Source organism: Bos indicus, chromosome 6 (assembly GCF_029378745.1).
Source record: "Bos indicus isolate NIAB-ARS_2022 breed Sahiwal x Tharparkar chromosome 6, NIAB-ARS_B.indTharparkar_mat_pri_1.0, whole genome shotgun sequence".
Lineage (NCBI taxonomy): Eukaryota > Metazoa > Chordata > Mammalia > Artiodactyla > Bovidae > Bos > Bos indicus.
Genome location: NC_091765.1, coordinates 66625069 through 66652186, shown reverse-complemented (window position 1 = coordinate 66652186; position 27118 = coordinate 66625069). Strand labels below are relative to the sequence as shown.

The following is a 27118-nucleotide window of genomic DNA, read 5'->3' as shown; positions in this document are numbered from 1 at the left end:
ATATGCCAAAACAGTACGTTGGTTTTAGCAGGAAGGTATTTTGCATAATTGTCATCTGACTGTAGAGGGGAAGTTTTAGAAAGTGTCTCCCCAAAGAAATGTAAAATAATCCTCTTCCAATTGTCCTACTGATTATTTACTTCAAAACTTTAATAGCATAATCAAAGGGTCAAGCCTGAGTTTGGTAAATTTTCAGTTTTCTAACCAGTGTGTGGAATTATAATAAAATTAAATTTTCTTCCTAGGTCACATGAAGTTTAGGAAGAAGTATCCTTCTGCTACTGTGATACCTGGTCATAATTACTCTTCTTAAAATTTTACTTTGAAGTGAATTTTATGCATATACACTATTTAAAATTCCATATTTTGTTCCACTTGGGGCTGAACTATAATAATAATCAAAGGATAATAATGATTACTACTACTACTAAGACTAGAAGTGCTAGGATATAAAGCAAAAGAGTGCTGAGACAGGATGTCTCAGATACTACACTCACTTGCCAAAATTTAGACCATGAAGAAAGCAGTCCACTTGGGTCAGGGTGAGCAGTATGTTGAGTACACCCGGAGGCATGATGCACACAGAAGGTTTAAACATGACAAAGATAACACAGAACACCAGCTCTGAGACTTACACATCAGCCCCAAAGAATTCACAGGAGAAGCATCCTTTTTGTGGAACGTTCTTTCTTAGACAGTAAAGATCTACCCTTATAAGTAAATGGTCTTCTCTGAATCAAAATTCTAAGAAAATGGAAGCATGGATGTGCCATCTGCTGAATTGAGGACAGAATCAGGTAGAGCCCAGAAAAGTTTTTAGACATTCTAAATAGACTTCTAGGTGGAAATATCAAGTTTACAATTAAAATCTCAGTCTAAAGTTCAGGCAAAAAAGCAAAGGAGAAAGGAAAAGATATACCCATTTGAATGCAGAGTTCCAAAGAATAGCAAGGAGAGATAAGAAAGCCTTCCTCAGTGATCAGTGCAAAGAAATAGAGGAAAACAATAGAATGTGAAAGACTAGAGATCTCTTCAAGAAAATTCAACATACCAAGGGAACATTTCATGCAAAGATGGGCTCAATAAAGGACCTTATCTTAACAGAGATAGACCATTCTTTCAAGTGAAGTGAAGTGAAGTCGCTCAGTCGTGCCCAACTGTTTGCCACCCCATGGACTGTAGCCTACCAGGTTCCCCCATCTATGGGATTTTCCAGGGAATAGTACTGGAGTGGGTTGCCATTTCCTTCTCCAGGGGATCTTCCCGACCCAGGGATCGAACCCGGGTCTCCTGCATTTTAGACAGACGCTTTACTGTCTGAGCCACCAGGGAAGTATCTACAAGCATTTTGTAGCATTCTTTCAAGTAGTTTTGAGAAAAAAAGAAGTAAGAGACTGGGAAAAGCTTAAGGGGAGTGGTGAAGTAGAGTAGCCATGTTTTGTGAGTTTTCAGCTCATTTTTTAAACCGTGAAAAAAGAGGTAGCAGACAGTGTGAGACTGAGGATCTGAAAAATCAGGGGTGGAGGTGTGTATTAACTTGAGAAAATAATTTACCAGAGGAGGAAGAAAGAAATGAAAGTCCTGAGCACAGGGGCCAGGATCAGTCTGTAAAAGAAAGAGGAATACCTCTTCCTCTTAAATACAGGGGGCTAACTTAGAATGGTGAGGATATAAGGACATTTAGAATAAAGGGTGAGTCTGCTGAGAGATTTCAGACCTGAAATGGCTTCTATTTGGGGTGGGAGGGCAGGTAGTAAGAGTTGGCACTATTTGCTGACAGATAGAGGGTAGGATTAGGGTTGATTTTCTTCAACAGTTGTTGCCAAAAATATATTGCAAAAGGCATTAGACACCTTCATGACTGTTGTCCCAAAGCCTTTCTATATTTCCATGTGGCTTCAAACCTTCATGTGATAGCTTTATTGATTTCAAATTCCAAATCCTCCTAATACTAAATTCTTTGATTTTTTCCATGTGCCATTAACTCATTTTGTAGCATCCCAGGGCTATGAAGCATCCCAGGGCTATGAGCTCATTAATGTGCTCCAAGTTCAAATAAAATTTAAATTTAACAAGGCTTTATGGCTTTCCTAATTTTACTCAATTAGATGACATTAAAGAAAAACAAAACATCTTTAATTTGTCTCAAAGGACCTAACCAAGGAAAACATTTCCTCATCTTTGAGATTGTAATGGAAGAAAATACAAACTAGTAAATGTTGTAAGGTAGGTAAAATTTCTACTCTATTGGTCATAAAAGTATGATTAATTCAATCTTACATTGGTGAAATGTCTACTTTATCAATCGTGTTCCCCAACTGACACTGGATCCTTTCATTTGTAATCACTTTAAAGCTTAGTTATGACTACAAGACCATACACTAGAGAATACAAGATCTATAGCTAGGTTATTTGTTTCTTCAGCCTAAAGTCTGGGCTTCTTCTGGCTTAAGCCCCTGAAATATCAGAAGCAAACAGCATTTTTGTTGCTCAGTTGCTAAGTTGTGCCTGACTTTTTGCAACCCTGTGGACTCCAGCACATCAGGTTTCCCTGCGCTTCACTATCTCCTGGAGATTGCTCAAATTAAGGTATGTGAGATGATAACCGCCCACTTCTCCTCTTACCCTCAATCTTTCCCAGCACTAGGGTCTTTTCCATTGAGTCAACTCTTCGCATTAGGTGGCCCAAGTATTGGAGCTTCAGCTTCACCAACAGTCCTTTCAGTGAATATTCAGGGTTGATTTCCTTTAGGATTGATTGGTGTGATCTTGCAGTCCAAGGGACTCTCAAGAGTTTTCTCTAGCACCACAACTCGAAAGCATCAATTCTTGGTGCTCAGCTTTCTTTTCAGTCCAACTCTCACATCCGTACATGACTACTGGAAAAACCATAGTTTTGACTACATGAACCTTTGTTGGTGAAGTGATATCTCTGCTTTTTAATATGCTGTCTAGGTTTGTCATCGGAGAAGGCAATGGCACCCCACTCCAGTACTCTTGCCTGGAAAATCCCATGGATGGAGGAGCCTGGTGGGCTGCAGTCCATGGGGTCGCTAAGAGTCAGACACGACTGAGTGACTTCACTTTCACTTTTCACTTTCATGCATTGGAGAAGGAAATGGCAATCCACTCCAGTGTTCTTGCCTGGAGAATCCCAGGGACGGGGGAGCCTGGTGGGCTGCTGTCTATGGGGTCTCACAGAGTCGGACACGACTGAAGTGTCTTAGCAGCAGCAGTAGCAGCAGAAGGTTTGTCATAGCTTTTCTTCCAAGGAGTAAGCAGCGTCTTTTAATTTCATGACTGCAGTCACCATCTGCAGTGATTTATTTTGGCAAGTAGAAGCTTCAAACTGAATGGTTTATCTGTGTTAGTAGTCCTGATCACACCTTTGTAATGCAGTGAGTGAATGAATAAATGGAACATATTGGGAAGTGAAGAAAACTAAAGATAACAGAAAATGATTTGTCAAAGAAGCTGACATAAAATAAGTAGATTTTAATATTCAGGGAAAGATATTTAGGGACCAATAACTTAAGTATCCCAATTTTATAGCAGTAGACTTACTTTTAATAAGCAAAACAAATCACTTGTGACTTCTAAGAGGGAATTATTAATTCTTTACTTAGCTTCATGATGCACTAACCCATATGAAAAGTTAAGTACAAGAGGCCACATAAATTATTATGAGCTGAACTTCCACTTAAGGTATTGATATATCCAGTAAAGATACTGAAATTCACACTCATTATACCCTCAACTTCACATGAAGACATTGTTAAAAAAAAAAGGAACAGTAAAGAAGCTTAACAAACTATCAGGAAAAATAAACAGTGAAGCAACAATGCCTCCATTTAACATTCACCTATTATCTTAATGAATAATCTATTTTTCCTATAAGTCACTACATAAAAACTTGTCCCTCTGTTTTTTCCCATATATCAGGCAAAGGAGAAATGAATAATGTATTGGATATCTAAGAATATAAGGAATCATTGATACTAATTAATGACTTAAGTAAACACAATGTTACATTTAAAAAATAAAACTTAGTTATGGTCTTCATAAAATGACAATTCAGAGAGATGTTTCAGTAAATAATGCAACACATATTTCTTCTTGAAGAGTTAAAAAATAGATAATAGATTCAGTATTTATTAACGCTTAGCATATATTGATTATGTACTTATGTCAGGAACAAGCAAAGCTCATTTGGACTCTCTATTATTGCCATATGTTACCTTGTCGCTGGGAGTTATTCCTCCTAAGATTTAAGATCTCTTTATATTGATTTCCTGGTCCTTCCCTGGTGGCTCAGAGGGTAAAGCGTCTGCCTGCAATGCAGGAAACCTGGGTTCGATCCCTGGGTCAGGAATATCCCCTGGAGAAGGAAATGGCAACCCACTCCAGTACACTTGCCTGGAAAATCCCATGGACAGAGAAGCCTAGTAGACTACAGTCCATGGGATCACAAAGAGTTGGACATGAGTGAGCGACATCACTTTCACTTTATATTGGTTTATCTATTGTTAAGAAGAGATACATTTCAAGGAAAGTATTGGAGCTAAGCAATGTTGTCATTTGAGGCTTTTAGTTTTTTTGGGGAGGGCAACACCAATGGAATCTGGAGTACTTGGTTTCCTGCATCCACAGACTATGCTTTCTCCACAGTCGCAATCATTTGACCCTTGACCAAAGAGCTGAATTCTGTTTCAGCTTCTGGAATCAACTTTTATCAGGGATAATTTCGACCCGTCTTTGGTTGATTTAGCACCCTCAGTCTAACTGAGAGTGGTCCTGACTGGTGCGATACTCCTAATCATTGATGTTCTGCTTCCTTGCTCACCTGTTAATTGCAGGATTCTATTATAGAGAAATAGAATTTGAATTCTATTTCAAATTCTGGGTTTTGAATTTCCTGGGTTTGAATTCTATTTCAAATTCTGGGTTTTGAATTTCCTGGGTTTGAATTTCCACTTCACCACTCTCCTTGCTTTATGGCCCTGGGGAAGTTATTTGACTTCTCTGAAACTCACATTATCTCTCAAATGTTGTTAGAGATAGACCTTTATTCATTAAGATAATAGGTCTATCTTCTGCTACGGAGGTGTTAGATTAATGCTTTTGCCTGGCAAACAGAATGCAGTTCCCTGTTTTTTTCCCTTTCTCTTGAGTTCCTGACTTCATAGACTCCTCATTACACAAATTCTTACTGACTGAATAACTTCTTTGCTTTAGATTCTTCAGGGACTAGAGTTCTGTGATCTGCTGTTGGATCACTTTATGATGGTCACAGTCTGCCCACATGATCATGTACGTGTATATTTAATTTATTGAAATATAATTGATTTACAATGTTGACTTAGCTTCTACTGTACAGCAAAGTGAATCAGTTATACATATACATATATCTACTCTTTTTTTTTTTTTTAAGATTCCTTCTCCATAAAGGTCATTGCAGAGTATTGACCAGAGTTCCTTGTGCTATACAGCAGGTCCTTATTAGTTATCTATTTTACATATAGTAGTGTGTATATGTCAATCCCAGTCTCTCAATTTATCCCTAACCCTCTTTTGCCCTTGGTAAGCTAAGTTTTTTATTTTTCTAACATCTGTGACTCTATTTCTATTTTTTTTTCTATTTTTAATTTAAATATTAAAAATTTGTTTACAAAGTTGTGTTGGTTTCTGCCACCATGCCTGCTAAGTCGCTTCAGTTGTGTCCGACTCTTTGAGACCCTATGGACGGTAGTCCATCAGGCTTCTCTGTCCATGGGATTCTCCAGGTGAGAATACTGGAGTGGGTTACCATGCCCTCCTCCAGAGGATCTTCCCTACCCACAGATCGAACCTGCCTCTTATGTTTCCTGTATTGGCAGACGGGTTCTTTACCACTAGCGCCACCTGGGAAGCTGGGTTTCTGCCCTACAACAATGCAAATCAGCCATAATTATATACACCTAGCCCACCTTCCCTAGCCTCCCTCCCCTTCCCACATCCCATCCCTCCACATCATCACAGAGTACTAGACTGGGCTCCCTGTGCTACACGGCAGCTTCTCACAAGCTCTCCATCCTACACTTGACAGTATGTATATGTTGATGCTACTTTCTCCATGGGTCCCACTCTCTCCCTCCCCCACTGCGTCCATAAGTCTGTTCTCTACATCTGCATCTCCAATCTTTCCTTGTAAATAGGTCCATCAATACTATTTTTTTAGATTTCATATATATGCTTTAATATTCTGTATTTGTTTTTCTTTTTCTGACTTACTTCACTCTGTATAATAGGCTCTAGGTTCTTCCACCTCACTAGAACTGATTCAAACTCATTCTTTTTATGGCTGAGTATATATGTATATAATTCCATTGTATATATGCACTACATCTTCTTTATCCATTCATCTCTCAAGAGACATCTAGGTTGCTTGCATGTCCTGGCTATTGTAAATAGTGCTGCTATGAACATTGGGGCACATATGTCTTTTTTGATTTGGTTTTCTCAGGGTATATACACCAGTAGTGGGGTTGCTGTGTCATATGGTAGATTATTCCTAGTTTTTTAAGGAATCTTCATACTGTTCTCCAAATGGTTGTATTACTTTACATGCCCACCAACAGTGTAGGAAGGTTCCTTTTTCTGTACATCTTCTTTAGCATTTATTCTTTGTAGATTTTTTTTGATGATGGTAATTCTGTACAGTCCTATATATTAACCAATTTTAGGGTCTCAGTTACCATGCCTCATCCATCTACCCAGACAACTGATTGCATCTTACTGAGTTGCCTCAATAATTATCATATGCCTGGGTCACTACTTATTGCCTGACATCATGTCTTATGATAACTTTGGACTCTCTGATTGTTTCGGCCTCCCCAATCCTTGCCCCACAAAAGTTATGGTTAATTCTGCCTCATTTATAGTTATGGTTTGGCTCATTGTATGATATAATAAATGGTCCTAAAAGTAATCTATTTTCTAAATAGGAATAAAGGAAATTGCCTACTTAAACATGTAAACTTGTAATAATAGAAAGACTCAATATGCATTATAAAATAAAATATTTTGGGGGAGAGAATGTTGATAACTTTAGCACTTGCAATTTATCCACAGAATCAATTCCAGTACTTGTCAAAATTCATTGCTTTTTAAAGTGCATGCTGTAAACATGTTAGAATTTTAACAGATTGTCATATCCTAATGTGATCCAACAGAAGCAAAGGTAAAAAAAATCACAATCAGTGAAAGGAAACTGAGGGTAAAAGGCTACCTATATTAATGAGCATCTTTCTCTTTCCATGTCAGTTCCAACAGCTAACGGTGTATTTGCTTAGCTAAAGTTCTGTCTTATTTGTAAAACTTTATTAGCCAATAACAAATGACTGGGTTTACATTTCATTCCTATAGTTTGAATTTGCTTGTCATTCACATTTAAACCAAAAGTCACTATTAATACTTTCATATATTAATACCTTTTAGCCAATATATTTATATAATATATTTTAAAATTAGAATATTAATTAAAGAATAGCTGATGAATGTTATTCATTCCAGGTTCTAGGGGTAATAGATCAATATTTATGTCTGAATCTATATCTACATAAGCATTCTTTATCTAGTTCTATGTTTGTATTCAGTAAAACTAGAAAATGAATGTAATTACTCAATAGTCAGACAATGGGGAATACATTTATTGTTCAATAATACTAGAGGATCACCTGGGATTTTCCCATTTTTCTTTACCATTTTGAAGTTTAGATTTGGAAAGCATTTTAAATGATCTAAATAAATATCTGTCTATTCTTAAATTACATTAAGTTGTATTACAATGCTCTGAATTACCTACTGAACTTTCCCTGTCCCTGAAAACCAGGAAATGGCCTTGGCCTTATATTCACAACAAATGGAATCAAATGTCTGCATGTTGATGACTGGGAAACAATGAAACAAAGATAATCAATCAGATTAACTCTTAGTGACTAAAATATTCTAGTTGTTAATCAGTGAAAAACAGCCCAAGAGGACAAACCTACACTACAAGCCACAAGATGAGAAATAGACAATACCATTTATCATCTCATTCTTCCATGAAGATAGACTTTACCATAGTGTTTTTCTAGACAACAATTTACAGTCCTTCAGAAAGACAGACTATAGAACCAAAGACAATCTCACAAAGTGTTTTCAAACTAAATATTTCCCTCCTCTTAATGCAGCTTGGGTATTGGAAGGTCTTGGAAGAAACTTGATTTTGAAAAAGAGAAAGCATGAAATTATAAATTGTCCAGCTAAAAGGAGTGCACTTTCCTTAATGATTAAAAAAGATAACTGCCAATACAGAGGAAAATGTTACTAGACTGTGAACCCTTTGAAAAGTTGGCAGGGTAGTATAGCTGAAAATATCCCGGTGACAATTACTCAGTACGAGTTTGCACTTAATTAGGTCAAGCAAACATCCCTCTTTTTTGTCCCCCTGTCCAAGTTAACTCACAACTTTCAATCTCCAGGGTGCAGTTTTGTTCATCCAGAGGATATCTTCGTAGATCCATCATGCACGCAGCTGTGGTTGTGATCCTGTCAGGGTGTGAGATAGAAAAGAACATCGTAAAGATGGTGACTCTCATTTCCAGGCTTTCTAGCCCTGAATCATGCCTCCTAGATGGCATCAAAGCTTTGTGATTAAAAATTTTAAAGACAGGCAATGCTACTTTCTTAATTTGTTCCAGTCTCTCCCTCCCATTCTGTATCCAAAACTCCATTCTGTAAATCTGCATCTCCATTCATTCCCTGGGATAGGTTCATCAGTACCATTTTTCTAGATTTCATATATATTTTCCACACGAGAGTACTGGAGTGGGATGCCATTGCCTTCTCCAATATACACTAGTAGAAGTCTCTATATAACACAGGGAGCCCAGCCTGGTGCTTTATCACAACCTAGAGGGGTGGGATGAGGATGGGGTGGGAGGGAGGCTCAAGAGGCAGGAGATATATAGTTATGACTGATTTGTGTTGTTGAATGGCAGAAACCAACACAACATTGTAAAGCAATTATCCTCCAATTAAAAAATTAAAAAAAGAAACCTACTAAAATGATCTAAACTAATAAAAGTAAATAAAAGATAAAAATTAAAGACAAGCAGATTGAATTTGAGTCTTTCTTTGCTGCTCACTAGCCATGTGAGGTTGGGCTAGTTAATATGTCTCCAGGAGCCTCAGTCCACCCATCAATCAAAACACCTACTGCATAGAATGGCTGTGAAGATTAAAAGAAATAATGGGTATGAAGCTCTTAACCCAGTGCTTCATACTTAGTAAGTGCCCCGTGAAGGATGGCTGTTATTATCGCTATAAATTATCCCACAGCCCTTCCTATATTCACTAGCATCCTAGCAATGTCTTTGTCAATATCTGCCGCAAGGCTGGCTTTACAAGGAGAACATCTATCTACGTTATGCATCAAAGCCTACCTCCCTCTCCTGCTACAGCCTAATGATAAAACAGCAAAAGCAACAAAAACAACAAAATTTGTCCTTCATGACTTTTAATGCCTCGTACTCCCCACAGTCTCTCTATTGAGAGATTTGTTAGATTCATCTCTGAGTCCCTGGCCCATAGCATATAGCCAGTAAAGAAATACTATCCTAGAGCTTACACCCTATTTACCAACTACAGTTTGGCTTATGTATTTATGCAAACCCAGGGATCCTGACTCTAGATATCTTACCTGGCTTCCACGATCCCTCCATTTTCTCATGGCTGGGCTGGTTTTGCGGACTGTGCTGAGTGTTTGAGAGGAACTTAAATCTTATGGCTAGTCCACGCACACAAACATTTGATATCACTTTGGGATTGACAAAATACTTTTCTTAAAAAAGTGAATTACCTTGTCCTCTTTCACAAAATAAGGTGTAATAATGATTTTTTAAAAATTCAAAATTCGGACTTAATAATAAGCTTCCTTTGTACCTTAAGGCCCAGGAGCTACAGCATTGGAAAATTCCCAAATATAAATAGAAGTCCAGCTATATCTTCTTATCGGGGAACTTCTTTGTTAGAAGAGTACTGCACACCCTGTTCTGAACCTAGCAAGTTTACATTGATGACGCATCTTGGATTTGGTTCTATATTAGTAAATAATAAGCCCTCTGTAAAAAATTTACTATAATGTATTGAGTTGTATGGAAATACCATCACTTATTTTCCTCATCACCCTCTAGTGGGTATATATGTTGTTTAATATCATTTACTTTTATAAATAAAGATGCTCTGAATATACTGGTATACTCTGTGATACTTGAGTATGTTGACTGGCTATTTCTAGAAAGGGAATTGTAGAAAAGGGAATTCTAGAAAAAAAGGTATATGCATTTTAAATTTTGCAACATTACTGCTCATCAACAGTGTATGTAAATTTGACAAAGTTCTTCTCATACCTATGTTTTGTGAAGCTGTCAAGGCAAGTTATTGTTTTGGTGATTTGTGTTAAACTAACAGGCACCTTCTTCCTAAAAACAGTATTAGGCATAAACCTTAGACCGTCCTAATTTTTCTTTGGATTTTGTTGTGAAAGTTAAAAGTGAAGATTCTCTTTTTAAGCCTCTCTTAGATAAGATGTTGGTCAGTTAATCAGATTTATTTGAGTATTGCTGCTAAGTCTCCTAAGTCGCTTCAGTCGTGTCCGACTCTGTGCGACCCCAGAGACGGCAGCCCACCAGGCTCCCCCGGCCCTGGGATTCTCCAGGCAAGAACACTGGAGTGGGTTGCCATTTCCTTCTCCAATGCATGAAAGTGAAAAGTGAAAGGGAAGTCGCTCAGTCATGTCCAACTCTTAGCGACCCCATGGACTGCAGCCTATCAGACTCCTCCATCCATGGGATTTTCCAGGCAAGAGTACTGGAGTGGGGTGCCATTTGAGTATTAGGCAAGAATAAAAGGAATTTTAAAGTTTAATTTAAAGAATTTCAAATGTTTTATAAAAATTTAAAGATTGGATGTATTCTAGAATTAGCACATAAAAGGGTTTTACTAGATTACTTTTTGCTTTCTGCTCCCATAATCATGTGACTTGATTGATTTTTCTCATTTCACAATATGTCATGAATAGCTTTCATTGTCTGAAAATACAATTACATCACATTCTTTTTTTGGTCTGTGTAGTGATGGCTTCCCTGGTGGCTCAGATGGTAGAGAATCTGGCTGCAATGCAGACGACCGGGCTTTGATCCCTGGGGCAGGAAGATGCCCTGGAGGAGGAAATGGCAACCCACTCCAGTATTCTTGCTTGGAGAATTCCATGGACAGAGGAGTCTGGGGGATAGTTTATGGGGTTGCTGAGAGTTGGACACAACTGAGAAACTAACACTGTTTCAAACATCCTCAATAAGACAGCACAATAAATATTTAAAAGCACTTAAAAACATCCTGTCTCTACCATATTCTTTGTTTAACTGCTGCTTATGAATAAAAAGGATTGTGAAAATGTGAATGTTTTCTAGGAATTACTAAAGTGCAGCCATCCTTATGATCCTATGACTTAGCCAATTATTTTCAACCAGGAATTGTTTTTACCAACAGGGGACATTTGATAACATCTGGAGGCAGCTCTGATTATCAGGCTTGGGGTGGAGGGTTGATACTGGTGTCTAGTGGGGATACGACCAGGGATGCAGCTAAATATCCTACAGTGTGCAGAACCTCCCCAACGATTTACAATGATCTGTTCTGAAACGTCAGTAGTGCCACAGTGGAAAAACCCTGCTACAATGGTGCTTTCAAACATTTTTCCTCTAAGGAGACTTTTAGCAAAATGGAAACTTACAGAGAACCTCAGTATATAAAATACAAATGAAATAAGTGAAAGCCATATGTTGTTAATGCAGATTTCTTATACAAGTTCAAATGTTGACATCTATCTTAATGTGAGCACACATAAAAGCAGGAATTATGATGAGAATTATGGTCTTCAATCTTCCTCAGTGCCAGTTATTTTTGTTTTGTATTTTATTTGTGTGGTATTGAGAAAGTCCTCACAAATATGGAAATACTTGCCTCTAAAATCTTACATGACCAGTCATGGGCTACCCTGAATTCAGAGAAAAAATATCCATTTGCTTTGTAATCACCTCTATAATCAATGACAGCTTTGCAGATATTTTAGATACATTCATAGGTGGATGATCTCTAATAGATACTTCAGTTCAGTCAGTTCAGTCGCTCAGTCATGTCCGACTCTGCGACCCCATGAATCACAGCACGCCAGGCCCCCCTGTCCATCACCAACTCCCAGAGTTCACCCAGACTCATGTCCAATGAGTCAGCAATGCCATCCAGCCATCTCATCTTCTGTCGTCCCCTTCTCCTCCTGCCCCCAATCCCTCCCAGCATCAGAGTCTTTTCCAATGAGTCAACTCTTCACATGAGGTAGCCAAAATACTGGAGCTTCAGTTTCAGCATCATTCCTTCCAAAGAAATCCCAGGGCTGATCTCCTTCAGAATGGACTGGTTAGATCTCCTTGCAGTCCAAGGGACTCTCAAGTGTCTTCTCCAACACCACAGTTCAAAAGCATCAATTCTTCGGCTCTCAGCCTTCGTCACAGTCCAACTCTCACATCCATACATGACCACAGGAAAAACCATAGCCTTGACTAGACAGACTTTGTTGGCAAAGTAATGTCTCTGCTTTTGAATATGCTATCTAGGTTGGTCATAACTTTCCTTCCAAGGAGTAAGCGTCTTTTAATTTCATGGTTGCAGTCACCATCTGCAGTGACTTTTGAGCCCCCAAAAATAAAGTCTGACACTGTTTCCACTGTTTCCCCATCTATTTCCCATGAAGTGATGGGACCAGATGCCATGATCTTCGTTTTCTGAATGTTGAGCTTTAAGCCAACTTTTTCACTCTCCACTTTCACTTTCATCAAGAGGCTTTTGAGTTCCTCTTCACTTTCTGCCATAAGGGTGGTATCATCTGCATATCTGAGGTTATTGAGATTTCTCCCAGCAATCTTGATTCCAGCTTGTGTTTCTTCCAGTCCAGCGTTTCTCATGGTGTACTCTGCATATAAGTTAAATAAGCAGGGTGACAATATACAGCCTTGACGTACTCCTTTTCCTATTTGGAACCAGTCTGTTGTTCCATGTCCAGTTCTAACTGTTGCTTCCTGACCTGCATACAAATTTCTCAAGAGGCAGATCAGGTGGTCTGGGATTCCCATCTCTTTCAGAATTTTCCACAGTTTATTGTGACTTAAAAACTGATTATAAGGAGAGAGAGGGTGGGATGAACTGAGAAAGTAGCATTGACATGTGTCCACTATCATGTGTAAAACAGGTAGCCGGTGCAAAGCTACTGTGTATCACAAGGGGCCCAGCCCAGTGCTCTGTGATGATGGTCTAGGGGGTGGGATGGGAGGAAGGGAAGGAAGGCTCAAGGGGGAGGGCACATGTATATATACAGTTTGTGTATGCAGAAACCAGCCAATATTGTAAAGCAATTTTCCTCCAACTAAAAAAAAAATGGAAACTTTACTTGGTGTTCCATGCTCCACGTGAAGTAACCTGGCAGCACAAGTGGATATTATGATGGCCTTGAATGCATTAAAATGTGGCATAGGACACATTACAGTGTACATGCTTATAGTTTAAAATAAATATAATATTTAAATAAAATTTAAATAAGATATGTGTGGAACAAAGCAACTTTTGGGATACTTAAGAACACTACATGAACCCCCTTGTCAGCTTTTCTAACTTAATTGACATCATTTTTCAACATGTCATATGGTTAGTTTACCACATCATATCAACATCAGGACATGCTGAACCACTGATTGATTCACACATTGTAAGGCTGTGGAGGTTTTACAAAGGAATTTGAAAGGCCAACAAAGCATTGTTGGTAAAATGAATAACATGTCTCATGCTTATGGGTACTACAGTTGTGCGTGATTAAAAAAAGACAAAAAATGGATTTTGGAAAGCATAATGGAATTGACCATTGCTATCTGTTATGATCAATCCATTCAGCAATCAATGAATATGAGAATTTTTTTGATATCACATAGGAAATCTGTATACCACACCAGAACTCTGCCTATAACCTGATGAGTTTTCAACTGTGATTGCTTGGGCAAGTTCATTTCTCCTGCCCCAAATCCCATTAAGATACCAAAGAGAACTGAGTCATCACAATTCAGAAAGAGGTGATCAAGGCAACTTCCAGAACTCGAGCTGTGCGAAATTCCTGACTTCCTCTACAGAGCACTGATATTAGTGAAACAACATTCTTCTTCGAATCTAGATGTTCCAAATTTTGAATTTTCAAGATGATTTCACTGGCTCAACTTGGATTATGTGCCAACACTCCTCAAATTATTGTTAAGGGCAGGAAAGAAAGCTAGGCAAAAATATTGTCACCAGGGACCAGAAAGGGTCTCTCAGAGGAATTACTAAAACTCAGACAGGGACCTCTATACAGGCAGGTACTCATAAATTCATGTTGTGACCCATAGAAATTTATGCAACAGAATGTTGGTCTCTGCTAATTTAAGAGTTTGGTATCTCTAGATTTTGTAATACATATGGCTAAGTGAATGGACTATCCTGAGCTCTTTGTGAGAAAAATTACTCAGCAAGAATTCTCAGGAGCATCAACAAAACGATGTCATTTTGTTGGGCAGAGTGCTGTTCGGCTCTTGTCTTCCGGGTGTGAGGCAACAATGAACATCTTGAAAAATGACTGTTCTCTATGTTTCCATTTGTTTGCAATTGCTCAGCAGCGGTTAAGTCACCTCTACAACTACTTAACACACCCTCATGGAAATGCTCCCAACATTGTGGCTGAAGCAGTCTTCTATGGAGTTAAAGGCGCCAAAGATCACAAAACTGGATAGGTTGAGGGCTTTGAAATTGAAGCATTTTTTGAAATTTTTTTAAATGTTCACACTCAATCATTCATTCTCAGTGTGTGAAGATATGACTATTGGCTATCGGCAAATGAAAGTACAATAGGGTAGAACTAACAAAAGGCAAAAGTATCAAATAATTGTTTTTCTGAACTCAGACTGTCCAGAGGTACAGATTCATGATGGCATAACATTTATCTGTCTTCTTTCAAAGACATTTAGAATGACTTACATTATAATCCAATTTATTGACATTTTGAAGGTTAGGTCAGAACACTATAATAGGCTGTTAGTTAGAAACTATGGCCCCATGATACTTTGGAATGAAGGGAAATCATGTTGCTATAGTATTTATGTATTAATTTGTGTGCTGTATGGTCATTTACACCAAGAATCACTGTAATCAAAATTCATGTATATTTGATGTCCAAGAGCAGCATGACTCTCATTGCTGATAAGACATCCAGGAAGTTCTGGTCCTTAAGTAGCTTAAAACCTAGCTACACACACACACACACACACACACACACACACACAAGCATGTATACATATATGCATATGGAGTGTGCATTTTTGCAAGTAAGAATGGAGGCTTAAGTAAATGAATGAATTATGTTGAGATTTTCCTATAATCATCAATCTTATAGGGAGGAGCTCCAGGTTTTAAACATGATCTCTGTAGAGCATAACTGTACAACTTAACATAATCTATATAAAAGGAGGCTTCCCAGGTGGCACTAGTGGTAAAAAACCCACCTGCCAGTGCAAGAGATGCTAGAAACTCAGGTTCAGTCCCTGGGTTGGGAAGATCCCCTGGAGGAGGGGATAGCAACCAGTATTCTTGTCTGGAGAATCCCACGGACAGAGGAGCCTGGACGACTGTAGTCCACAGGGTCGCAAAGAGTCAGACATGACTGAAGTGACTTAACATGCACATATAAAATGAATATGAAAAAGTAGAGAGGAAAAAAGCCTGAAAATTCTATTTCCTAATTATACTCCTAAGATTGTTGAGAATGATAGTGAGTAGCAGTATAAGATTGATATCAGTATCCCTCTGTAAGTTTGTTTAGAGAATGTCCCATGGCTGCCTCTGGCCTCTAGGCTGTACCCTTAATCCATGTTAGATTCATCACCCAAAGAAACCAATGAAAGATGATGGATGGGTTAGCCTAAGTCATGACCAATGTGTGCATAGATTTTTTCCTGTAACTAACACTGAGTGGTGAAAAGAATATGTATTATCTTCATCAGTTCAGTTCAGTTCAGTTTCTCAGTCATGTCCGACTCTGCAACCCCATGAATCGCAGCATGCCAGGCCTCCCTGTCCATCACCAACTCCTGGAGTTCACTTAAACTCACGTCTATCGAGTCGGTGATGCCATTCAGCCATCTCATCCTCCGTCGTCCCCTTTTCCTCCTGCCCCCAATCCCTCCCAGCATCAGAGTCTTTTCCAATGAGTCAAGTCTTCGCATGAGGTGGCCAAAGTACTGGAGTTTCAGCTTTAGCATCAGTCCTTCCAAAGAAATCCCAGGGCTGATCTCCTTCAGAATGGACTGGTTGGATCTCCTTGCAGTCCAAGGGACTCTCAAGAGTCTTCTCCAACACCACAGTTCAAAAGCATCAATTCTTCGGCGCTCAGCTTTCTTCACAGTCCAACTCTCACATCCATACATGACCACTGGAAAAACCATAGCCTTGACTAGATGGACCTTTGTTGGCAAAGTAATGTCTCTGCTTTTCAATATGCTATCTAGATTGGTCATAACTTTTCTTCTAAGGAGCAAGTGTCTTTTAATTTCATGGCTGCAGTCACCATCTGCATAACTGGCATCAAATTTTGCTTTTGGTAAGATATTATGTTTAGGAAAATACCTTGGTGTTTAAAGATGAAATCCTGAGGAAAAAAGACATGAATGACAAAGAAACAAAAGGAAGTAAACTGCTCTGAGATTTATGAGGAATTTAGGTGTGGAAAAGCAAAATGATGGAGTAGCAAAGCATTTTGTAGGGCAGTATTCAACTTTAAGATTTTTACATTGCTATTATAATAAAATTTTTCTCTATTTATCTAAATAAAGCTTTCCCCCAATACCACCCAGCCCAGTAAAGTCTTATGTAAATGTTTTATTTTCATTCTTATAAAATGACTGAATTCCATATCTTGATAACATTCATGAAACAGTATTCTATAAATTAAATCAATTCAGCCAAACTGGAACTTCAAAGCCAGAGATGGTCAAATCAGGAAGCCCTTTGGGAAGCCTCGGCAACCCTGCAGAAGGTGTTGGACTCCCACAAGTAATGGGTTGTGTGTTTAAACTACCTTTATTTAGATTTTAAGAGGCAGAGTGATCTCAGATAATACTATGTTAGAATCCTCCATGACAGGACTGTGCTAAGCACCATACTTACTGTATTAGTTACCAATTGCTCTTGCAAGAAGTTACTGTAAATTTAGTAGCTTAAAACAGCACAGACCTATGCTCCTACATTCTAGAGATCTGAAGTTCTAAAATCAAGGTTTCAGTAGGGCTGTGTTCCTTCCAGAGGCTCTCCAGGAGAATCCATTTGCTTGCCTTTGCCAGCTTCTAGAGGCTGCTTTGCATTCTTGGCTCAGGTTCCCTTCCTCCATCTTCCTCCATCATTTCAATGTCTGCTTTTGTCCTCACATCTCCTTCTCCACTGACTCTCCTGCCTTCCTTGTATAAGAACTCTTGTGATTACATTGGGCTCACCCCAGATAATCCAAGATAATCTGTTTCAAAATCCTTATATTAATCCTATCTGCAAAATCCCTGTTGAAACCTAAGGAAACATATTTACAGGTCCTGAGAATTAGGACATAGACCTCTTTAGAGTGCTGTTATTCTGACTACCATATAAGCATTATTTAATTTATTATTTATGAAAGCCAGATTATGTTGATGCCATTTTATGCCAGTTTCAAAGATAAGGAAACTGATATCTGATGAGGTTAGAAAATGTTTCCAAGTTGACACAGTCTGTAAAGGAGATTCAAATTCAGATACTCTAGACTCAGGAGCTAAATTTTATAATATTTCCAGTTATTATATTCAGGCCAGATAAATCTAGGCAGAGAACAATTGGTTCAGTAAAATTTCTCCCATAAGCAGTAAAACATAAAAAACAACTAAGAGTTGACCTTCCTATATATTTTTAGTATTCATTTAGTTATCACTAATTTAGGGCATCTTTTAGCCACTCAATAATGGGTATAAAAATGATAGAAGACTTAGTAGGAATCAGGCAATACTGTAAGCATGGAAGTTACAGCAATTAAAAATATCCAGCTGCACCTTTCTGCTGTCACGATTTTTTGTTGTTGTTTTTCAAGACTGTCAGGTAGCAGAAGATAGAAGGCAGAGCCTTTGTCTATTGCTTTAATGAAATAGCTAGGGAGAACATGCTTATGTCTCAATTGGGACTACTAGCTCTGCCATTTTTCTAGAAATACAAATATATCACCTTAGACAAATGTATACATTATCACAAAAGCATGACAATCACTCAGGAAGGAGATGATTCAATCCTACTCTTATTTGATTGGTATGTTTAGTTAGCTTTTGGATGCCTTAAGTTTGTTGTATTCCACAAACAGAGGTATTATGTAAGTGAATATAGAATGGAACAGGCAAGAAGAAGAGGGTTATCACATGAATAGTCAAATTCAATGCTTGGTACATAATAATCTCTCAGTTAACTCTAACCAGGCTCCTCTGTCCATGGAATTCTCCAGGCAAGAATACTGGAGTGAGTAGCCATTCCATTCTCCAGGGACTCTTCCTGACCCAGGGATCAAACCTGGGTCTTGTGTATTGCAGGCAGATTGTTTACCATCTGAGCCACTAGGGAAGCCCCATTATTTTTAAACTGTATGCTTCTAAATACATACATACATACTTATAAGATATTCATTGGAAGGACTAATGCTGAAGCTATAGCTCCAGTACTTTGGACACCTGATGCAAAGAGATGACTCATTGGAAAAGACCCTGATGCTGTGAAAGATTGAAGGCAAAAGGAGAAGGGGATCAGCAGAGGATGAGATGGTTAGATAGCATCACCAACTCAATGGACAAGAATTTGAGCAAATTCTGGGAGATAGTGAAGGACAGGGGAGCCTGGTGTGCTGCAGTCCATGGTGTCTCTAAGAGTCAGACATGACTTAGTGACTGGACAACAGCAATAATATGTAAGATTACTAACACAAGTACATTGTAAGATTAATGCAGGGTCATAGTAAAATAAAAGACTTCAGGTGGCTCAGTGGTAAAGAATCCGCCTGTCAAGCAACAGATGTGGGTTCAATCCCTGGGTCAGGAAGATCTCTTGGAGAAAGAAATGGCAACCCACTCCAGTACTTTTGCCTGGGAAATCCCATGGACAGAGGAGCCTGATAGGCTATAATCCATGGTGTGGCAAAGAGTTGGACATGATGAGTGATTAAACAACAATATAGTAAGGCATCTGAAAAACACAGAAAACTATACACAGAATAAAGATGACCCACAGTCTCATTGCCACAATCTGATTAGTAATTTCCTTTTTTCTAAGTATATTGTTTAATAAGTTGAACTTACACTGTATTTATCCTTTACATCTACTGCTGTTTACTTAACCATCCCTCTCTTGGATGATGTCATTAGGTACTCTTTGGTGATGCTTTGAAGGCTTCCCTGGTAGCGCAGACGGTAAAGAATATGCCTGTAATGTGGGAGACACAGGTTCGATTCCTCGGTGGGGAAGATCCCCTGATGAAAGAAATGGCAACCCACTCCAGTATTCTTGCCTAGGAAACCCCATGAAGAGAGGAGCCTGGCTGGCTACAGTACAAAGGGTCAGACACGCCTGAGCAACTAACACTTTACTCACACTGTGTCAACAGCATTCTTGTTGCTCCTCTTATATTTTTATTTTTTTGATTCTGCTTTCTTTTCTCCCTCTGTTTTGTACTCTTTGTGCTGAATGTTAATAACACTCTTCTCTGTGCAATCCCAAGCAGTCATTTTCAGGTAATTAGCTATATACCAAATGTTGTGTAAATGGGCTCATTTTTATTCATTTCTGTTGGGCCAGAGTGATTCATGAGCCACTTTGTGAATATGAAAAGCTGTTCATAAATCAGAGCAGCCTGGGGCAGGGGAACAGCAATAACAGAAAGTACTCACAGGGCAATAGTAATTAATAGACCCTTGTCAAGGACCCAGTGATAATCTCAGTTATGTTTTACATAGATGTATTGCTGAATTCAAAATAGACTATTTCCCTCAAAGTATATCACTATATTCACTTATCTGTGGAGTATAAAGGCATATGTTAAATTTCTACCATGCTTAATGTTTCCTAGTAACAGTCAGTTGAGATATGTGTTAGGTGGCAGAAAAAACAAGGTCACTTCTTCAAAATTATAACATCTTTATTGTCATTATCTTGATAATCAGCAATATCTGTAGTGGACAGACTGTGAGCAATTAAAATAATAAGCCCTTAAATTGCAAGTGAAATGGACTTAGAAATTATAGTAAAAGTCAAATTCAAAGAAAAAGTTTACTTTTGATGGAATGCCATGATTTGGTAATCAGTAAGTGCAGGATAGTTAAATAAGGACTCAGAATTACAAGATAAAGCAAATATATGGGTCTTCACAGCTATTCATTTTTTGGGCTTACTTGCAAAACTGCCCTGTTGCTCTGCCACATGACGATTTCTCTCAGAACAAAGAATTGACACATTTAGTGAAAGGTAATCAAAGTAATTTCCAAATATTATTGAAGGAGTGAAATAAGATTCAAGAGTGATAGAGCTTTAAAATACTGCATTGTCTTAGGACAATGGCTTTTTGTAGAGGAACAAAACAGAACCCCACTTAAATACAAGTAAGGCAGTGGCATAAATTGTGTGAAATTTCTAGCTCCCCGTGAGACTAAGAGCATTGCTTGTGAAATCGTTTTTTTTTCCTCTTTAAACAAGTAAACATTAAAATATTTTGAAATTAGTAGGGAAATATTACCCCTATTATGACTACCAACAGCATTGTGGTATATATACTTTCATCGCCTCTTCCCAATGGCTGTGGGATTTTTGCATGCTTGTAACTAGGTTTAGAGTTCTCTCTTCTTCCCTTTGAATCTTAATATGTCAGGATTGCACATTTTTCAGTAGAAAACTACATCATCATGGACATTTAAGGGGCTTTCCATTTCATCAGTTTGCAAATATCTTCTCCCATTCTGCAGGTTGTTTCCTTGTTTTGCTGATGGTTTCCTTTGCTGTGCAAAGCTTTTAAATTTGATTAGGTCAAACTTGTTTATTTTTGCTTTTTTTTTTTACCTTGAGAGATTAATCTAAGAATATATTGCTATGATTTATGGCAGAGAATATTTTGCCTATGTTTTCTTCTAGGAGTTTAATGGTGTCATGTTTTATATTTAGGTCTTTAAACCATTTTGAGTTTATTTTTCTTATATGGTGTTAGGTAATTTTCTAATTTCATTGATTTACATGTCCCTGTCCAGCTTTCCCAGCACCACTTGTGGAAGAGACTGGCTTTTCTCCACTTTATGTTCTTGCATTCTTTTTGTAGATTAATTGACTGTAGATGTCTGGGTTTATTTCTGGGCTCTCTATTCTGTTTCATTGATCTGTATGGTATATACTAATACCTTGCTGTTTTGATTATTATAACTTTGTAATAATGTCTGAAGTCCAGAACGGTTATGCCTCCGGCTTTGTCCTTTTTATTCAAGATTGTTTTGACAATTTGGGTCTTTCATGTTCTCTCTATGTTAGGATTATTAGTTCTAATTTTGTGAAAAATGTCATGGGTATTTTGATAGGGATTATTTTAAATCTATTGATTGGTTTGGGTAGAGTGGCCATTTTAACATTATTAATTCTTCCAATCCAAGAGCATGAAATGTCTTTCCATTTCTTTGAATCATCTTCAATTTCCTTTACCAGTGTTTTATAGTTTTCCATGTATATGTCTTTCACCTCCTTGGTCAGGTTTATTCCTAAATTGTTGAAACAGGATGGATCTGGGTATTTGAAAATGATATATAGTTCCTTATATATATATATATATATGTATCATTCCTTATAAATGATATATATATAGAAATATATATACATTTCTCATCACAACTATATATTTGTTTGATAACTTGTTCTTGTGTGCTTCTTGAATAGATGGTAAATACTGCAAGAGAAGTAACCTTACAATGAGCCACTTACCAGTGTCCAAACCAGTGTCTAGCATAGAATTAATGTGTAAATTAATGATATTAATATGTAACTTAAGGAAGCAGTGAAGTCATTACTTCCCTAAAGAAGACAGAAAAAGAACAGTGTGCTGCCTTTATTAAAAAACTATGCCAGTGTTGCTTGGAATATAGATTTAAGATAAAGATACATTTCCTCCACTGAATTCAGTTTATTACTAGAGACTATCTTGAGTGCATTTTCTAGAAAAACAACCACAGACTATTGTCAGTGAGGTAATTTCTAGGGTTATGAAGCTGCATGAAGCACGCTTAAATTAAGGCAGGTGCAAGCAAATTGTATAATTCTGTGAATTACCTACATTTTAAGAATAGTCCCCTTTTAAGTACAGGAAGTTTTAGTCACTAGAAATTCAATAAATGTAAATTTCTTCTTATCTTTCCTTTTCCATCACCACCCCACAAACTAAAAATTAACAAAACAAAACCCCTCTAAATACACTTTATTCAGGAAGCATACGTGAGCATATATATAGATGGTTGAAGTTAAAATATATTCTCCTAAACAAGGGAAATGATCTATAGAGCTTTGCCTATGTTACATTCAACAAAGTAATTCCTGTCACCATTACCCTCAAGAATAATGAAATTCATTACGACCATTTTCAGGTTTATGAAAAACCTGAGTGTTCCAATAAACTTTGGCAATTAGTTACTCTGAACAAAGGCTGCTTTGGTACCTTGACCATTTAAATGAATAAACAAATAGTACAGTCTTATTATCCCTATTATAAACTGTGTAAATTAGAACTGCATTTTAGTAGAGACCATTATCCTACTGAATAAACTCAAAATGCTACACCCAATAAATCTTGTATTTAAATTCTGATTATTTATTAAGAAAATATTGTGCAAAAAGCATATAAAACCTAATTTTGAATATTTCATATGTACAATAATAACAGGTTTAGACAACATGATGCCTCATAATAAACAATTCTTGAACTTTATATATTTTTAAATGTTTGAATGCAGTTTATTGGCTTACTATTTCTGAATGTTGTACTAATTAATTATCAATAACATAGTAAGTGGTGCATTTGAAAACATTCACAACTTTTAATATCACTTATGTAAATAGAAAATGAAAGTGTTAGTTACTCAGTCATGTCCAACTCTTTGTGACCCCACAGACTGTAGCCCACTAGAAGGGGGTGACAGAGGATGAGATGGTTGGATGGCATCACTAACTCAGTGGATATGAGTTTGAGCAAACTCCGGAAGATAGTGAAGCACAGGGAAGCCTGGTGTGCTGCAGTCCATGGGGTCGTAAAGAGTCGAATATGATTTAGCGACTGAACAACAACAAATATAAATAGAAGACGGTATAAGTAACAGCTCCCTCTTAAGAATCATTTCTTAAATTTCACTTTCAAGTTTCCACAAATAAATTGCTATATTTAATAGATATATTTAATGCACACTTAATAGTGCAAATAGAAATATGAGAGTGCAAAGAACAGTACTATCCATCTTGCATATATATCTCTTCAGGTCTTCCCAGTATCCCTCTATGTTGGGAATTGTTTGGGATTCAGAAGAGAAACCTGTTCCGGCAAAGGAGGCAAATGTATTATGACCATAGTTTTGTGTTTCTAAGTTTATTGTTGACCTGTGGCAAAAGTGTAGATCTGAATTTATAAGCACTCTATGTGTATCTGTATCTATAATTCAGAAAGGACTCTACCTCTCCTTTTGTAGAGAAAATTGTGAAAGATTTTGAAATGAACTCTGGTGGCTCAGATGGTAAAGAATCTGCCTGCAGTGCAGGAGACCTGGGTTCAGTCCCTGGGTTTGGAAGATGCCCTGGCGAAGGGAAAGGCTACCCACTCCAGTATTCTTGCCTGGAGAATTCCATGGGCAGAGGAGCCTGGCAGGCTACAGTCCATCAGCTCAGAAAGAGTTGGACATGACTGAGTGACTAACACTTGAAATGAATCAAAAAGATTACTGAAAGTGTTGCCTAGTGGTTAGGGTCATCTCACCTTTCATCATCTGAGACCTATTTTGCAATACTGTGCACTGTAGAAAAGTGATGGTAATGCAAATAATTCTTACTCATAGAATTGCAATGGTATTGATATTGCCCTGTGAATACTGACCAATTTTGCCAGTTTACATCTATTTGTGATATAGTTACGCTATAGTATGCCTTTCAGTATATCTACTCCATGGGCTTTCCTAGTGGTTCAGAGGGTAAAGCTTCTACCTACAATGTGGGAGACCCCGGTTCGATCCCTAGTTCTGAAAAATCCCCTGGACAAGGAAATAGCAACCCACTGCCTGGAAAATCCCATGGACGGAGAAGCCTGGTAGGCTACAGTCCATGCGGTTCCAAAGAGTTGGACATGACTGAGCGACTTCACTTTTACTTTCACTTTCACCCCCTGGATACTCCTTGAAACTAGTTACAACATCTCACTAGTTCTCTCATTAATTAATGAGTTATTGAAATCTTTGACCCACGTTTGTTTTACATTTTTACATGATTTTATCGTTTTTTGAATGATTGCCCTTAAATAGTTTTGGAGATAATCTGTCAGATGCCTGATCAATTTACCTAATAGAGACACATAAAATACATTGAGTCCATGGGGTCGCAAAGAGTCGAACATGACTGAGCAACTGAACTGAACTGAACTGAAAATATATTGCCAGAAAAGTGTACCTTACAGGTCACTTAAACTTAGGCATATCTTTTCTTTGTTCCCAGGGGTGTAATTTCAATATCTATTGATTGATTTTAAGGTGAAGCTAAGCAGATAACTTTTCTGATTCCCCCTCCACCACCACCATCTAGGATGTTTTTGTTTTGTTTTTGTTTCTAGTTTGCTTACAGCCAGTTATTCCCCAGTGGTGACAAATGATTGAGGATTTAATTTCATGGTCTGACCATTCAATGATTTCTGTAAATAGGCTAATGAATAATAGAGTTAGAGTTCTATACTGTGTTGGATGAGGGACGACAGAGAGTCTGGTTTATTAGTCTTTTTAGTTTGTTTTATCTATTTTATCTATTATTTTAGTTTGTCCATTTTGTGATCAAGTCAATTAAGAGCATTGTGTCCAGTGGAATGGAAAGCAGCTGTTTAATATCTGGACCATAACTTTGTGTGTTTCTATATTTGCTTTCAACCTGTGGCAAAAGTGTAGATCTGAATTTATAAACACTCTGTCTTTGTGCTTATAATTCAGAAAGGGCTTTATCACTCATTGCATGAGAGTATTAATAAATTAGGGTACAAAGTCTTGATATGATAGTGCTTTATTCTAATTGATTTGTTTAGATAAATAAGTATTAATAAAAATCAAATGCTCCTAAATTCCCAGAAAAAGGAAAACTGTACTTCTAATACTTTAAATGTTCTAGACTTAAATAAAATATTTTCTTATATAAGCTAACTCAGATACATTTTAAAGATGCAAGTTCACCTAATTAAGATAAACCTTTGGTAAATAGACCTAGTTTAATAATTTTGGTTTAATATAAAACAGCCATGTCTTTTTCAATTTATCAGTATTAAATATAACACAAGTATACATTTTATCCAGATCAAATATGCTGACATTAACACTACATAGTATTTCTTAAACATGATTATAAAAATGGCAATTTGTGTTCAAATAAATTGTATCATTATTCTGACAAACTTTTCTTCAACAGTCATTATGTTCTGTAATATGTCAGCTTGGAGACAATTTTCATGATACCTAGCTTAAAACCTTGGATTGATATTAAATTGAGCTAATTAATGAGTAGTCATTGAATACCCATATAATTTCTAAGTAAATACTTGAACACTGGTTACTAAGCATAATTTAAAATTTATATACCTTTCCCTGGTGGCTCAGTGGTAATGTTGATGCATGGCAAAACCAATACAATATTGTAAAGTAATTAGCCTCCAATTAAAATTAATAAATTAAAAAAAAAAAAAAAAAGAATCCTGCAATGCAGGAGACACAGGAGACACTGGCTTGATCCCTGGGCTGGGAAGGTCCCCTGGAAAAGGAAATGGCTACCCACTCCAGTATTTTGCTTGGAGAATCCCATGGACAGAGGAGCCCAGTGAAGTATAGTCCATAGGGTTGCAGAGAGTCGGACACAACTGAAGCGACTTAACATAGCACAGCTCAGCACAGCACAGAACATACCTTTACTTCTTATTTTTTGTGCAATGGAGTGGCTGTAGATTTAGGGATGTTAATAAATGTGTTAATTTTTCCCACTTTAAAAATACGTTCAGTTCAGTTCAGTCACTCAGTTGTGTCCAACTCTTTGCGACCCCATGAACCGCAGCATGCCAGGCCTCCCTGTCCATCACCAACTCCTGGAGTCCACTCCATTGAGTCGGTGATGCCATCCAACCATCTCATTCTCTGTTGTTCCCTTCTCCTCCTGCCCTCAATCTTTCCCAGCATCAGGGTCTTTTTAAATGAGTCAGCTTTCCGCATCAGGTGGCCAAAGTATTGGAGTTTCAGCTTCAACATCAGTCCTACCAATGAACACCCAGGACTGATCTTTAGGATGGACTGGTTGGATCTCCTTGCAGTCCAAGGGACTCTCAAGAGTCTTCTCCAACACCGCAGTTCAAAAGCATAAATTCTTCAGTGTTAAAGAAAATGCAAATGTCTGTAAAAGTTGTATTATATGTGTTTATGAGCTCTGCTACTCTCATGTAGTCATTTAAAATGACCCACAGCTGTCAATTTTCCACTCCCTACTTTTCCTTGTGAAATACAACCTCATTTCCTTGAGTTAAAAGTTTTAATTTTTTTTAGTTTAAATTTATTTATTTTAATTGGAGGCTAATTACTTTACAATATTGTATTGGTTTTGCCATACATCAACATGAATCCACCATGGGTGTACACATGCTCCACATCCTGAACCCCCTCCCATCTCCCTC

General features: G+C 37.6%; 1 protein-coding gene across 1 annotated transcript in view; it reads right to left on the bottom strand.

Annotated features, from left to right (window-relative positions):
* The window catches only part of GABRB1 (gamma-aminobutyric acid type A receptor subunit beta1), a 465239-nt gene that overhangs the window by 114486 nt on the left and 323635 nt on the right, over positions 1-27118 (bottom strand). Inside the window, exon 5 of the mRNA XM_070791385.1 lies at positions 8489-8571. Within this exon, the coding sequence (XP_070647486.1) occupies positions 8489-8571 (83 nt within the window). The remainder of the gene's footprint in view (positions 1-8488; positions 8572-27118) is intronic.